Genomic DNA, 17,083 nt, shown 5'->3' with positions numbered 1-17,083 from the left:
CGATTGCATAAAGGAATGAGAACATCGAAGCAGACAGGTCTTGCAACAACAAGGAAATTTGGTAGATATGATGTGTCAGCATTATGACAGAGCTTGTGGTTCTAGAACTGGTCGCTTTGACCATCTAAGAATCCATTATTAGTAACTTTGGCCCATTGGGAAGGCAATCGTTATATTCACCAGCGTGAGTGCCTATAATGATGACGTTTTGAAAAAAATAATCGTGGGAATTTCGCGTAATTACTGCCTAATTTAAGATTACGTTAGGAAGAAAGAGAGAGCTGGACGCGAGCTGTGAGCTCGCATCCGGGAGATAGTGGGTTCGAACCCCACTGTCCGCAACCCTGATATGGTTTTCCGAGTTTTCCCATTTTCACATCAGGCAAATGCTGGGACTGTACCTTAATTAAGGCCACGGCAGCTTTCTTCCCATTCCTAGGCCTGTCATGTCCCATCTTCGCCATAAGACCTATCTGTGTCGGTGCGACGTAAAGCAAATAGCATATATATATATATATATATATATATATGAGTAAAGAAATGGAATCAGAGATAAGGCTTTTTGAGGATGATGTTATTCTGTATAGCATAATAGATAAGTTACAAGATTGTGAAAAAGTGCAAAATTACTTCAATAATGTTGTGAGATAGACAGTACGCAATGGTGTGATATAAACGGGGTTAAAAGTCAGGTTGTGAGTTTGACAAATAGGAAAAATCCTCTCAGTTGATGGGGTGAAAGTTCCTTTTGCGAAGCATTCTAAGTACCTAGGTGTTAATATAAGGAAAGATTTTCATTGGGGTAATCACATAAATGGGACTGTACATAAAGGGTAGAAATCTCTGTACGTGGTTATGAGGGTATTTAGGGGTTGTAGAAAGGATGTAAAGGAGAGGGCATATAAGTCTCTGGTAAGACCCCAAATAGATCCAAAGAAAAGTAGCTCGATTTGTTCTGAGAGATTTCCGACAAAATAGTTGCGTTACAAAAATGTTCCAAAGTTTGGGCTGGGAAGACTTGGGAGAAAGGAGACGAGCTGCTCGACTAAGTGGTATGATCCGAGCTGTTGTTGGAGGGATGGCGTGGAATGGCATTAGTAGACGTATAAGTTTGAGTGGTGCCTTTAAAAGTAGGAAAGATCACAATATAAAGATAAAGTTGTGGTTCAAGAGGGCAATTGAGGCAAATGTTCATTTATAGGAAGGGGAGTTAGGGATTGGAATAACTTACCAAGGGCGATATTCAATAAATTTCCACTTTCTTTGCAATCATTTAAGAAAGGCTAGAAAAACAACAGATGCGGAATCTGCCACGTGGGCGACTGCCCTAAATGCAGATCAGTAGTGATTGATGATTGATACATTTAACTCGCATGAAAATAAATATATTGCAATATCGGTTTGTAGGGTAAAGGAGGGTACGTTCGTCATACAGGTAAGTTCGTGATAAATCTTTGAATATTTATCGTGTATCCGCTAGAGCGCGATGAAGACCAATACTAGACATCTGGTGAGAACTCAGGGAGCTAGTAGTAAAGTAGAAATGCTTAGTTTTCGAAAGGAAGTTCATGATAATAATTCAAAGATTTATCACGAACTTACCTGTATCACGAATATACCTCCGTTTACCCTGCACATTTATATTTCGTCACACACTATATCTAAAGACGAAAGTATCATTATAACCACCAAGTGATCGAAATTACTTCTCTTGAATTATGCCCTTGAACTTTTAATCACCGAGCGAGTTGGCCTTGCTTTTTGAGTCGCGTAACTGCGGGTTTGCATTCCGCAGATAGTGAGTTCGAATCCCACCACCGGCAACCCTGAAGATGATTTTCCGTGGTTTCCCACTTTCACACCAGGCAAATGCTGGGGCTGTACCTTAATTAAGGCCACGGCCGCTATCATCCCAATCCTGTCGCTTTCGCATCCTTGCGTCGCCACAAAACCTTCGATGTGTTGGAACGACGTTGAATTATTAACGGGGAAAAATGAGCGCGAATTTTCTGTTTCACATGAATTTTAAATAGTTTTATTTAATAAACCCAATCCTGGCTGTGACAGAACTGTTTAAGAAGGGCAGGTTACAGACAACAATAGCTACGGTACATTGTTATGAGGACGAAACTTTGTCACGTAATTTCAGCAACCATAGCAACTTCTTCTTCTTCATCCTCCTGGTCTTAATACCAATTTATAGGTGTAGGCACGTGGTATGAATTCGGTCCAGTTTTACGGCTGGGTCCCCTTTCTGACCTCAACGCTGTGTGCCCCGTTATTGCGTGTTTCTGTGGTGATTAGTAGTGTGTTGTATTGTGCATATATGAAGAGAAGTATATTGAGACGAACACAAACACCCCTCCGTGGGTGGAGACCGGTAGAATAACGAACCACGGTATCCCTTGCCTGTCATAAGAGGTGACTAAAAGGAGCCCGAAGAGCCTAGGGAATCTTTCATTTTCACGACCTTCATGGCTCTTGTTTTCCTTTGGCCGATATCTTCATTTTTCGGAAGTGTCGGATCCCTTCTGCCGGCCCCGTGGTTTAGGGGAAGCGTGCCTGCCTCTTACCCGGAGGCCCCGGGTTCGATTCCCGGCCAGGTAGGGGATTTTTACCTGGACCTGAGGGCTTGTTCGGGGTCCACTCAGCCTACGTGATTAAAATTGAGGAGCTATCTGACGGTGGGATTGCGGCCCTGGTCTAGAAAGCCAAGAATAACGGCCGAGAGGATTCGTCGTGCTGACCACACGACACCTCGTAATCTGCAGGCCTTCAGGCTGAACAGCCGTCGCTTGGTAGGCCAAGGCCCTTCAAGGGCTGTAGTGCCATGGGGTTTGTTTTTGTTTTTTGGATCCCTTCCATTTTTTCTCTCTGATTAGTGATGTGTAGAGGACGGTTGCTTAGTTATCTTAAAACAATAATCAAAACTACTATCATGAACAAGAACACCCAGTCCCTGAACCAGAAGAATTAACAATACGCGGGTAAAATCCTCGGTCGAATCAGGAATCGAACCAGGGGCCCTCACAACCGAAGATTATTAACCCTCTACTGCATACTGTTGCCTTTAGGCAACAAATAACTTTTCACCTGTATAAATGGATAAATATTGTAGACAGTGATGCTTTGTTTTTTTTTGTGTTTTTTTTTTACATAACATAAGACAAAACAGCCCTACATCCAAAGGTACTCCTTCCACCCCGTCAACATCCACGCGAACCAACCACCGTTTATTTTACGTGGGCCCTCCCCATCACATTACCACAGGCTTCAGGAGTGCCTCTGGCTCAACCTCAAAGACATTACCGACCTACGGTTCTGCAAGTTGTACTTGCGCCTTGCAGTACGTACCCATGGCCAGTAGGTAGTAATGTTCGGTCTTTGAATGTTAAAAGCTTAGCGTAAAATCGTGAAAAATCGTATATATATTCAACTATGGCAATCCACATCACATATGAGTGTTAAGCTATTAGCCCCAGTTAAGAATTGCTGGTACATCAAAAACACTGAACGTATGTTGAAATTTTCTTCACCAAACGAAAACGAACAATAATTCATGCAGTAGAGGGTTAAGCTATTTAACTACGTGACCCAATCCACGCACCCACTCGCTCCGTGAACAAGTTTATGAGTCATTCTTTGTCTAGGAATGGAAATGGAATTGGTTCCTTCCTGAGATTTCTCGGCAACCATAACAACGTAGACTCGTTATTCATTTCCTAACACAGAAAAATCAGAGGAAAGGGATAGTCGCGAACTAGCACTACCAAAGATTGTAGTGTGAGAAGTGTTATGAAAGCGAATATAAGTGCGATATCTCCAACCGTTACAGGCTCTCCAGCCAGCAGACCGTGAGGCACGTGTCAACTTTTGCACGGTAATGCAACAGCTAATGAGAGATAATTACTTCCTTATCCGTGTAATGTTCAGCGAAGAATCAACAGTTCAGCTCAATGGTAAAACGAACACATACAACACAACGGCCGTATTTATGCACTGGAGAATCCACTTGTGTCCGTCTCTGTGGTGTAGTGGTTTAGCTGCCACCCCCGGAGGTCCGGGTTCGATTCCCGGCTCTGCCACGAAATTTGAAAAGTGGAACGGGGACCACTCAGCCTCGGGAGGTCAACTGAGTAGAGGTGGGTTCGATTTCCACCTCAGCCATCCTGGAAGTGTTTTTCCGTGGTATCCCACTTCTCCTCCAGGCAAATGCCAGGATGGTACCTAACTTAACCTTCCCTCTTCCTTGTCTATCTCTTTGAACCTTCCCATCCCCCCGCAAGTCCCCTGTTCAGCATTGCAGGTGAGGCCGCCTGGGTGAGGTACTGGTCATCCTCTCCAGTTGTATCCCTGACCCAGAGTCTGAAACTCCAGGGCACTGACCTTGAGGCGGAAGAGGTGGGATCCCTCGCTGAGGCCGAGGGAAAAGCCGACCCTGGAGGGTAAACAGATAAAGAAGGAGGAGGAGAAGTAAAAGAAGAAGAAGAATCCACTTTTACCAGTAGAATACAAAAGAGGCTCCTCTAAATTTAACGTTTCCTGTACATTATATGAATGACAAGTTGTCTTCTGGCGACCATGGGACAGGAAAGGGCTAGGAGTGGGAAAGAAGCGACCTTGGCCTAAATTATAGTACAGCCCCCAGCATTTGCCTGGTGTGAAAATGGAAAACCACGGAAAACCATCTTCAGGCTGCCGATAGTGGGGTTCGAACCCTTTATCTCCCGAATGCAAGCTGACAACTACGTGGTCCAATCCACGCACCCACTCGCTCGGTTAACGATGAGATTATGAGCCATTCTTTTTCTAGGAACGAAATGCTAATGGAACTGTGCATCTCTTTTCAGAATTGGTTCCTTCCTGGCATTTCTTCGGATAACGCAAATTCTCTCACAAAAGTCACTTCCTGGTTTCATATCCAGAAAAGATGCAATACTTTTCACTCCCAGTCTGACGTTTTTATCTTTTATTGCATTCTGATTCCCTCCATAGCAAATATTTTTCAACGAGGATCACGATTTTGCGCCACATTTTACATTCTCAATTAACTTTTATTTGTTGGTTAGGGTTATTTTTACAGCCAGCAATGCCAATTCATTAAACCCTAAACAGTAATTAAAATATTTTACATTTTTGTTGCTCCTAAATAGTGCAGTGGAAAGGGCCTTATAAGATATTACATTGCAAAATAGTGACCTCTCTGCTTTTACCCAACGAGTTGGCTGTGATGTTAGGGTAGCGTAGCTGTGAGCTTGCATTCGGGAGACGGTAGGTCCCATCATTCTGTTGCCTAAAACCTTCGATGTGTTGGCGCGACGTTAAACATGTAGGAAACAAAAAATGTTCTCTCTGTTGTTTAACTCTTCAGTATTATTTAAAGACCTGGTTGCTTGTCTGGAAGTCTTTCTAGTCTGAGCTGGATTGATAACGGTGAAATTGTATTATTTTTAGTGTCTGCCTGCATTTCACGTAAAACATCTAAAGAATGTTCGGGTGTGGATAGTAGAAGCAAACGTCAAAGTTAGTGTGATCACATACATTTGTGTTTCCAACAGCACTGACATTTTTTCAACCAATAAGGAATGAAGGCCAAATGCAGTCAGTTACAAAATATTTTGTTAATTAATGTCAACTTAATCAGTACATGTATTATATGCTTGTATTACTCGTGATGAGTTACAATTGGTCAGTACATTTTACGGCTTGTTTCAACCCATCATCAGCTGAGAAACAATAATAAAGAATAATCATTCTCTTAAAAACTAAAAGACTTAATAAAATGTACGTTAGAAACACATGAACCTTCACGAGGATTCTTAAAATTATTGTCTCTTGAAAACAGTTGAATGTCATGTTAAAATCAAAGCACGATAATGTAATTGATCCTTCTTAGGAATTCTTAAAATTATGTGGTGAAAAGCCAAAGTAGATATGTCCAAAATCTGCTATTTTTTAGTTTTAGCAGATGCTGGTAGTGTTTCACGTGCTCCAAGATGATATCTACTCATTAAAGTAACGGAATAAATTACAATGGCAAGAAATATTTGAACATGACAGTTTATGGTTTCCCAAAAAATGTGTTTTAGTATCAAGTTTTGGCAGGATTAATTATTTTTTCAGTACGTGATATGTTCTGTTTATATCATTGTAGGCTTCCAGTGTTGTTCAAAATGTTTCGTGTGCGCCTCACGTTATTCCGATACTTGCAGTGCGCAAAACCGGAACATCAATGTGGCAGTTATGAGTGTTGCAGTTGAAAGCCATCACTATATGGAAATTACAGAACAAAAGTTTCCACTACTTGGTCATACCCATCTTGAGTGCGATGTGGACCATGATCGGATAGAACAAGCAAAGAAGCACAGTCCATTTGAAATAATGATACCCAGAGCCTGGTATAATTGTGTATGTTCTGTGAGAGGAAGTGTGCCGATGAGAGTTACTGAGATGGGACAGAACGATTTTTTACACCTGTTCATATTTTCTGACAGATAAAATTAAACGGATAAAGGATACACAGGGTAATACTGTGAAGTAGTTACAAATCAAACGGAAGCGATACAAAGAATTTGGAATTGTAGAATTTAAATACACCCTTGATCCAGATGTACCTAAGGCGAAATAAAATAGGAAGACCGTCAAGTATCCACATTCCACAAAATTATCCACCCCCACCCCTATTAGTCAAAAGAAGAAAAATCACCTTTCGTCACTGTTACCTCTCATTTGTGCAGAATATCAAAATTTCTATCAAATTTAACCGCTAGGCATTCTGAAACAGATAATACTCTTCCATGTTCTGATTCATCATCATCATCATCATCATCATTATAAGAAGCGTTTCCCCTCAACCTATGTCAAGACGAAAAGAAACTTAAGTTCTAAAGTTACAATGTTTCCAATGAAGATAATGTCAAAATTGAAGGTTTAAATCTTGAAATTTATAGTAATAGAGAAGAAATACGATTTCGGTCAAGATTATTGTGTTTGTATTAAAGTGTACGTAGATTTGTTTAGAATATTAGTAACTTAACTTGATGTGTCAAATATATAGATGCCTTCATGTACCAGAACTTGATATGTCAATTTATGCCCTTTTGTCAATACACTTTTTCAATTGCCGGTATAAAATGTATTTACTGAGTTTTATAATATGTTGGTAGTTCCTTCTGATTTAAGTTAATAAATTCAGTTGTGCATTTTACACTACCATGTAAAGTTTGAATTTCATATCCTGAAAGACTTAAATCTTTTGAGATATCAACTTGTGGATTTTCACCACAGAATTAATGTCTCTTAAACAGAATCTTCATGTTAAAACATTGCACTTCAATTTGGTGATAAGTGCATGAATCCTCTGTTGTATCATAAGCACTCGTTATGTGAATTAACACAAAGGGAGGTGCGCAATTTCATGCGGTTTGAAGTTAATGAATGTGCGTTGTTCAGTGGAATGGCGCTAAACCACATTAAAACACTGCATATCTCACTAAATCCTTAAAAAATAGATGAAATGTCAGTACCTTTAGCATGAAATAAACCTCACGGTATCTCAATGGGAACATACTGATTTATTGATCAATACATGAAACTTTTTTGATGAAGCAACACTCGCACTAATATTTTCTACAGTGACAGTGTCAGAGACGATCCCCATTGTGAACAGTGTCGTATCTCATCTTCATAAACCACTACAAGGTGGATAAGCAATTGTGATAGTAAGACCGTCATTGTTGATCGCAACGCTCTTGGACCCTTGCTTGAAAGGACGAGTTTTTCGCACTTCGGGTGCTCTCACTGCTGCTACAGACAAACTATTGCAACTTGTTAATCAACAGGAGCGTCCTGAATCTACAAGTAAAGGGGTAGGCTTGTAACTCCATTTCAGTATGCTGTGTACTAAAATATTTGGCGAAATCATGGATTGCACTTAAATACTCGCTAAAAATAGAATGCAGTAGTAAGGACCTTTTTTTCAGATGACCCATGTTTCGGAGCCAGCAAAATTGCCTAGTATGTGCAGCTCGTACGACAGAATGGTGCAAGAAAATGACACAAGACATTCATTGTCAGTTAACATTTCTAAAGATGAAATCACAAATCTGCGAAAACTAGCTGTGAAATATTTGTGCATACCACAAGCAATAGTATTTTCTGAGAGACAGTTTAGCACGGCTGGACTCGTATGTTACAGAAAAAGAAGTAGGCCCTAGGATAGACCCATACAGGGCGAGAATACTTGTATTTTTGAACAAAAACTTGTAACGCTATCAAGTTACTGTTTCAACATTCATTTAATTTTTAAAATAGTATTGAATACTTTTTTAACATGTAGTTTGTGGAAAGATGCGAAAATAACTACGAACTAAAACTATATGCCACAATATATTTTAAATTTAATTTGCAATTATAGATATATTGAAGTATTAACTTAAACACACCTCTTTCATAAATAACATTTTTACTATTTTACTTCAAGAATGAAAGGATCGGAGGATAGAGTATCGAGACAAAATACCTAGGGTATATCTCTGTGTCTGGTATCGACAAAAACTGATATCGACCCATCTCTGATTAAAACAATTATTTGCAATTTCAGCAGTTGTGCGAACAATAATGTGACCCGCAGCGGAGCTAGGAAAGAGATAGACTGTCGGATGTTGAACGTGTTCTCTCCGCTACAGTCTCATATGTCTTCGGCTACCTTCGGAATAGATAGATAGATAGATATGTATTGAACATAACAGGCGAATTTGCCCCAATACATGTTCACATGGACAACTCACATCAAAAGAAAAGAAAAGAAAAGAAAAGAAAAGAAAAGAAAAGAAAAGAATTACCGGATTCCCTGGGCATGCCATAAGGTTAATTGGATACTCCGGAAACGTGACACTCCCAAGGTAGAATCACCACGGCAGCCATCCTCAGTCCCTCATGCCACGCCCATCGTCTCCACTTAATATTAAGACACACAATAAAATGAACAATAAAGGATAATAAAATAAAGCAAAAAATAATATTGGTGACTACTGCTACTGTCCGGCCGTGTCATCACCCCTGGTGAGAAGAAGGCCGCCCTCCCGATGATGACACGACCGGCCCTATCTGTGGGGCCCTAAGGAAGACCCCAACAATCCTACCAGATGACAATGCGTTTCTCTCACCATTCCATTGCGGCCGACTACGTGAAACTGGAGCCGCTCACCTCCCATATCCCGCCTCTCACATTTCTCTCTTCTTTACCTTATTTGGAGTGAGCCCGTCCCACCCCGTCTTCTTACGGGTATGTCCTGCTCTCCCTTGCCCATCATTCCTTACCAGCTCCTACCATGCGTGAATAGTGAGAAAAAAGCACATGCCCTAATGTATACAACCAAGTGCCAATAATAATAATAATAATAATAATAATAATAATAATAATAATAATAATAATAATAATAATAATAATAATAATAATAATAATAATAATAATAATAATAAACAAAAATCTACCTCAAAACTAATCTGTCCCTACCCTGACCTTGCATTCACCACATGAAAGTACACTCCACATGACCGTCACAACAGATTGTGCTGTAAGAACCGCTGACTACTTTACAACAGTTTCGGCGTACAATCCTCAGTATCGCAATCGTTAAGGCATCTACATTTCCAAGATACCATAACATTTACTCACTCATCTACCTCGCCACCTCAACGACCTTTGTTATCACTTGGTCTTACTTAGCCTCCAGGCTCGAATTCAAACTACTTCACTATATCCACATTACCCCCACTTCACTAGCTTCTAAATTTTCCAACAAACTCCATCGACTGAATATCCTCTTACTCTTAACCCCTTCTCCCTTCACCCTGACTTGTCGTCCTATGCCCCTTCCTCTTCCATTTTTTCACACAGGAATTTTTTACTGCACATAAATACCTGTTCAGTTCTCCTCCATTTTCCCATTCCTTAATAATCCACCTTATAATACCCTGCTCATCCCCTTTACCTAAAATTTTCCTATGTTTTGCACTCACTAAACTATTTCTAATCTTACTTGTTTCTTCACACTTGCCTAATAAGTGAAAATCATCGTTCTCCGCCCCACAAAGTATACATACTGCCTTATCTCTACCTTTTAGCCACCCCCTATTTTTTAGTATCTCCTTCTCAACCTAATCAACGTATGTAATATTTACCCCTGTTACTTCCTCAATTTTATTAAAAACACTAAGGGAACTTCTTAATCTACTTTCGGCCAATAATTTCTGCCTACCCAAATCTAATCCTCCTTACCAGTACATTCATCCCTGTAGCTTCTGTCTTCGTCCTCACCTCTTCCCACATGTATCCCAGGCCTATCATCTCCAAGTATCCCTTAATTTTATCTATCCAGCATCCCTTATACATAATCTTCCGTTGTTGTTCGTATGCGGCCTGTAATACCCTCCCTCGTTCCTGTCTTTTCAAATTCATCCAATATCTAACTATTTTTTCACACACTCAGATTCCAAATCCTCCCCACACATTAATTCTACCCCTGCATTGGCTGTGCACATCGGGAGCCCCATCACCATCTTACCGAAATTACTAATAATTCGTCTTAATTCAACTCTTTTGTCATCCAACCCCCATATTTCCGCGCCATACAATACCCTCCCGAAAATCACCGATCTTAGAACTAACCTCAGGGTTTTATAATTGATACCCGGATATTTCGCTAGCAAGATTTTGACTGAGGCTAGGGCGGCCCACTCTCTGCTCCTCGCCCTCCTAATATGATCATTCCAGGTGTCTTTACTATTAATAATGACTCCTAGATATTCTAAGTTGCTTACCAGTTCCAACCTGTCTCCCTGCACAACCCATTTCCCGTCATCCCTTCTTCCTTTGTGTCCCTGAGCTATTAGAATTTTAGATTTATTCCCATTAATTTTCAAGGCCCATTTCTTCGCAAAATCCGACACTGCATTTAAAGCCTTCTGCATCCCTCCTGGGGTTAGAGTCATCAAAATCACATCGTCAGCAAAAATCAATCCTGGGACCTCCACCCCATTAATTAGTGGCACTGCCCAATTGATTGCCCCATGCCTCTCCAAAATATCGTTAATAAATAAAATAAACAAAATTTGCGATAATTTGCACCCCTGCTTTAAACCCTACCTTCGGAATAGATAACGAAGTTCGTCCTCTTGCACAATACTTCAACACATTAATTTAGGTTTTGAATGAATAAATTAATTTAAAAGAATTAGCGGCAGCTTCGTAAGACATACTGTAATTTAAATGTGTTCTGTCGAGAGATTGCAGCAATGAATCATCACGTGGTTGGTCGCTAAGTATGACGTTTTTCAACATTTAAATCTAGAACTTCTCAGTTACTATCTTAAGAACATGGAAAATAAAATTATTCATTTTCTCTTGAGATTCTCATTGCGATTTAAAATATTATGAAGGGCTTGTACAACGTTCGATCATTACATAGAACACAGCAAGCTCAATCGGTTAAATCAGTTCGCTAGTGCTTGCTCAGTTAACTTCCATGAAAATGAAGATCCACAGCATGTTTTCCAGTAATTCGACCGGGTCAGAAATGGAATTAATGAAGACCCCATCTAGCGGAGAGGATAGGAATTGTGCCAACTGCCGAAGCCTGTGGCACTCCTCTGGGGCATTGATTAATGACTGATAGATGAAATGAAATGATATTGGAGAGTGTCGCTGGAATGAAAGATGACAGGGAAAACCGGAGTACCCGAAGGAAGACCTTTCCCACCTCTGCTTTGTCCAGCAGAAATCTCGCATGGAGTGACCGGAATTTGAACGACGGGACCCAGCGGCGAGAAGCCTGTGCGCTGCCGCCTGAGCCACAGAGACTCTAGTTAACTTCTATGCTTAGTTCTATATAACTGTCTTAAATCCTAAATAACTTTCGTAGGATGTAAAACCAATAAAATTAAATAACTTACCACTTCCATTCTTGAGTCTTCTTGATGGTGAGCGTGAAGATACCCTCAAATACCAGCACTAGGATGGGTGTACATAGATACCAGAAGAAAGGGTTGTGCTTAAACAGCGTCACTTGCCAGATAGCCAGGAACCCGTGGGCTCCGAATACCACTCGCGTCAAGATTGCCTTCACCGTTGCCACCAACTTCGCCATCCTCTTTAGCTGCAAGCGAAGGACAATATTAGTAAAATTACACATTTCCTTTAACATTGATGTTCGTTACATAATAATATTACAAATACATACTAAGCTGCTCCAACATTACCATTCATTTACATTTACAATTTCATCGTGAAATGTATAATCTCATCGCAAGAATTCATCGACTGCTCAAAATATAAGAAAACCACTCTTCAGCGTATTCGGTTATGTCTGGGGTCACTGGACCCATCCAGGTTCATTCTGATTTTGGTCGAGGTTTAAGGGCGGAAGCTCTTCCTGACACCACGTGAATTTTAAGATGAAAATCTCTTTTTTTTTTTTTTTGCTAGTTGTTTTACGTCGCACCGACACAGATAGGTCTTATGGCGACGATGGGACAGGAAAGGGCTAGGAGTGGGAAGGAAGCGGCCGTGGCCTTAATTAAGGTACAGCCCCAGCATTTGCCTGGTGTGAAAATGGGAAACCACGGAAAACCATTTTCAGGGCTGCCGACAGTGGGGTTCGAACCTACTATCTCCCGAATACTGGATACTGGCCGCACTTAAACGACTGCAGCTATTGAGCTCGGTATGAAAATCTCAACGCGGAATCGACCGGGATTCGAACCTCAGCCCTCCGGATAGGAAGCTAGCAGCTAAGCCACTGAGGTAATCGCACCCCCTCAAAATTTAATGAAAATGAAAACCTACAACCTGTTTTCCAGTCATTGATCGGGTCAGGGATGTAATGAATGAAGCAGATATAGGCTGTTAGTACGATGGGGTCGCCACTCCCAAAGTGATTATTAATAAATGATAGATGCTATGAAATGATAATGGAGAGTGTTGCTGGAATGAAAGATTCCAGGAAAAACCGGAGTACCCGGAGAAAAACCTGTCCCACCTCCGCTTTGTCCAGCACAAATCTCACATGGAGTGACCGGGATTTGAACCACGGTATCCAGCTCAAAATTTAATATTCTTTTAATTTAATTTAAGAAAATTTCCGTAAAATAAATTTACTTGAAACAAACAAACAAACAAACAAACAAACAGAAATTTTCCGGAATTAATCTCTCATGAAAGGTAAGAAATCAGCTATGTTTTGGTCACTGCATTAATCCACGAAGCAAAGCCTATAAAAACCTATATCAAGCATACAAGAAACCTAAAATGAAGGTTTTTACCACCTAAGAATCCTGGCCCTTGTAATCACGTAGACTGAGTGCACCTCGAACCAGCCCTCAGATCTAGCTAAAAATTCCTGACCCGGCCGGGAATCGAAGCCGGATCTTTCGGGTGAGAGACAGACACACTACACCTAGACCACGGACTGGCACTGTAAACAGTAGCTCAATAAATTCATTTGGTAATACAGCACGCTACCTCTCTATGTAGTGGTTTAAGTTTTTTTTTTTTTTTGCCAGGGGCTTTACGTCGCACCGACACAGATATGTCTTATGGCGACGATGGGAGAGGAAAGGCTTAGGAGTAGGAAGGAAGCGGCCGTGGCCTTAATTAAGGTACAGCCCCAGCATTGCCTGGTGTGAAAATGGGAAACCACGGAAAACCATTTTCAGGGCTGCCGATAGTGGGATTCGAACCTACTATCTCCCGGATGCAAGTTCACAGCCGCGTGCCTCTACTGCCTCATAATGGGTTCGAAGCTCACTGTCGGCAGCACTGAAAATGGTTTACCCTGGTTTCCCATTTTCACACCAGGCAAATGCTGGATCTGTATCTTAATTAAGGCAACTGGAGCTTCCTTTTCACTCCTATTACTTTACTACCCCTTCATCGGCATAAGACCTAAAGAAATTACTCAAAACAAACAACAGAATTTTGCCAGAATGAATCTAAAAAACAACACATAGGAACAACCATATAGGCCTATACTTGAGATAAACTTTTAGTTTATTAGATCGTGTACAGTCCACCTCTGTGGTATAGTAGTTACTGTGATTAGCTGCCGGGGTTCGATTCCCAGCTCTGCCGCGAAATTTGAAAAGTGGTACGAGGACTGGCACGGGGTCCATTCAACCTCGGGAGGAACTGTGTAGAGAGTGGTTCGATTCCCACCTCAGCCATCCTCGAAGTGTTTTTCTGTGGTTTCCCCCCTTCTTCTTCAGGCAAATGACAGGATGGTACTTAACTTAAGGCCAAGGCCGCTTCAATACTTTTCCTTGTCTATTCCTTCAAATCTTTCCATCCTTCACAAGGCTTCCGATCAGCATAGCAGGTGAAGCCACCTGGGTGGAATCTGGACCTTATGCTCAGTTGTATCCCCGTCCAAATGCCTCACGCTCCACGACACTGTCCTTGAGGCGGTAGAGGTGGGATCCCTCGCTGAGACCGAGGAATAAACCAACCCTGGACGATAAACGGACTAAGAAAGGAAGCTCGTGTGTAGTACAAATAGCATATACAGAACAGGAGTTAAGTACAGAACAAAAATGGTTAATGAATATTGTATTTTCACGACCGCATTGTAATCGAAACAGACTTTCAACGTATTAGGTCGTGTTACGTACATGTAGTACGTGTTGAAGAGATGTTAAGTACAGAATAAAAATGGCCAGCCGGACACCAGTGGGATCCGAACCCACAACCTCCCGATTTCGCGTCGGTTGCTCCTAACATCTCTTCAACACGTACTACATGTACGTAACACGACCTAATACGTTGAAAGTCTGTTTCGATTACAATGCGGTCGTGAAAATTCAATATTCATCGAGATGCCCCACAACGGGCGACTTAAACGCACTCTACAGTGTGCTAGCAGCAGTGCCAGACCTGTAGCTCTGATCCTTTCAGACAGAACAAAGATGGCCTAGGCCACCATAGCTCAATTGGTAGAGCAACCGACGCGAAATCGGGAGGTTGTGGGTTCGGATCCCACTGGTGTTCGGCTGGCCATTTTTGTTCTGTACTTAACATCACTTCAACACGTACTACATGTACGTAACACGACCTAATACGTTGAAAGTCTGTTTCGATTAAAAATGGTTAAACGGACACCAGTGTAATCCGAAGCCGGATGCTCTATCCAGTGAGGTATGACAGCTTATGTAATGTTTATTCTGTTAGAAAAGAGCTGGGTTTGGGTCCCACCGGTGTCTGGTTGGTCATTTTCGTTCTGTCCTTAGCATTTCTTCAGCATGTTCTATACAGGATGTATCTAAAATTCTGTTACGCATGTCGACGGATTGTAGGGGGAGCCAAGTAGATAATGTTGTTAATATGAACCCATGTCCCAAAACGTACCGATTCCCCGCTACGAATAAACACCACCACACACATAAATATCCCGCGGCTCCTGCGTGAACGAGCAGAACATACTACGTACGTTGCTGTTGCAATGCTTCTGCGTCCACTTACAAGAACGGCTGGACGTGGTGCCCACCCACTGCGATGCAAACCTAGTATCTGCGACTCATGTTCTAGTACACTCGCTCACAAACACCTTCTATCGAACATCCGCTACTGTCATAACCCGTGCAAGCAGATCTTCCTCTAACTCCGCCGGATTTCAATCAATCAATCAATCAATCAATCAATCAATCAATCAATCAATCAATCAATCAATCAATCAATCAATCAATCAATCAATCAATCAATCAACCAATCAATCAATCAATCAATCAATCATTACTGATCTGCATTTAGGGCAGTCGCCTAGGTGGCAGATTTCCTATCTGTTGTTTTCCTAACCTTTTCTTAAATGATTGCAAAGAAATAGGAAATTTATTGAACATTTCCCTTGGTAAGTTATTCCAGTCCCTAACTCCCCTTGCTATAAATGAATATTTGCCCCAATTTGTCCTCTTGAATTCCAACTTTATCTTCATATTGTGATCTTTCCTACTTTTAAAGACACCACTCAACTTATTCGTCTACTGATGTCATTCCACGCCATCTCTCCACTGACAGCTCGGAACATACCACTTAGTTGAGCAGCTCGTCTTCTTTCTCTCAGTTCTTCCCAGCCCAAACTTTGCAACATTTTTGTGACGCTACTCTTTTGTCGGAAATCACACAGAACAAATGGAGCTGCTTTTCTTTGGATTTTTTTCCAGTTCTTGAATCACGTAATCCTGGCGAGGGTCCCATAAACTGGAATTATACTCTAGTTGGGATCTTACCACAGACTTATATGCCCTCTCCTTTACACTTTTACTACAACTCCTAAATACCCTCATAACCACGTGCAGAGATCTGTATCCTTTACTTGAAATCATATTTATGTTATTACCCCAATGAAGATCTTTCCTTATATTAACACCTAGGTACTTACAATGTTCTCCAAAGGGAACTTTCACCCCATCAACGCAGTAATTAAAACTGAGAAGACATTTACTATTTATAAAACTCACAAACTGACTTTTAACCCCGTTTATCGCCATACCATTGCCTGCTGTCCATCTCACAACATTATCGAGGACATTTTGCAGTTGCTCAGAGTCTTGTAACATTTATTACTCTGTACAGAATAACATCATCTGCAAAAAGCCTTATCACTGATTCCCTTTCTTTACTCATATCATTTATAGCCTATATATAAGGGTGGCTGTCACTGTACGGAAGCTGCTGAGGTATGGATGGCGCATCTGACTGTTATGAAAGGTGTTACTCATAGTTCAGTTGTGCGACCACACCCCTTTCTGGCCCAGTGAGGAAAACAATGGAAAACTACCTCACTCCTCATCTTGCCTAGTGGGCCTCATTTTGACGCCGCCATCAGTTTTTGCTGTTTCCCTATACCCGCATAATCCCTGGTGGTGCTTTTTGGGGATCCAACTAGTCTCTAGACTCATGAACTAACCGACAGGAAATTGTACTTTTATTGGATTTCGTTACACGTATTTGTCCCAAAGCTGGGCAGAGTAGCTCAGGCGATAGAGTGCTGGTCTTCTGAGTTCAAGTTGGCGGGTTCGATCCCGATTCAGT

General features: G+C 41.3%; 1 protein-coding gene across 1 annotated transcript in view; it reads right to left on the bottom strand.

The window, feature by feature from the left end:
* The window catches only part of LOC136875983 (transmembrane protein 26), a 135,865-nt gene extending 123,716 nt beyond the window's left edge, over positions 1 to 12,149 (bottom strand). The window contains exon 1 of the mRNA XM_068228288.1: positions 11,956 to 12,149. Within this exon, the coding sequence (XP_068084389.1) occupies positions 11,956 to 12,149 (194 nt within the window). The remainder of the gene's footprint in view (positions 1 to 11,955) is intronic.
* Between the last annotated feature and the right edge of the window lie 4,934 nt (positions 12,150 to 17,083).

Source organism: Anabrus simplex, chromosome 6 (genome assembly GCF_040414725.1).
Source record: "Anabrus simplex isolate iqAnaSimp1 chromosome 6, ASM4041472v1, whole genome shotgun sequence".
In the NCBI taxonomy this organism is placed as follows: domain Eukaryota; kingdom Metazoa; phylum Arthropoda; class Insecta; order Orthoptera; family Tettigoniidae; genus Anabrus; species Anabrus simplex.
Note: the sequence above shows the minus strand (reverse complement) of the source record. Positions and strands in the feature narration are given on the sequence as shown.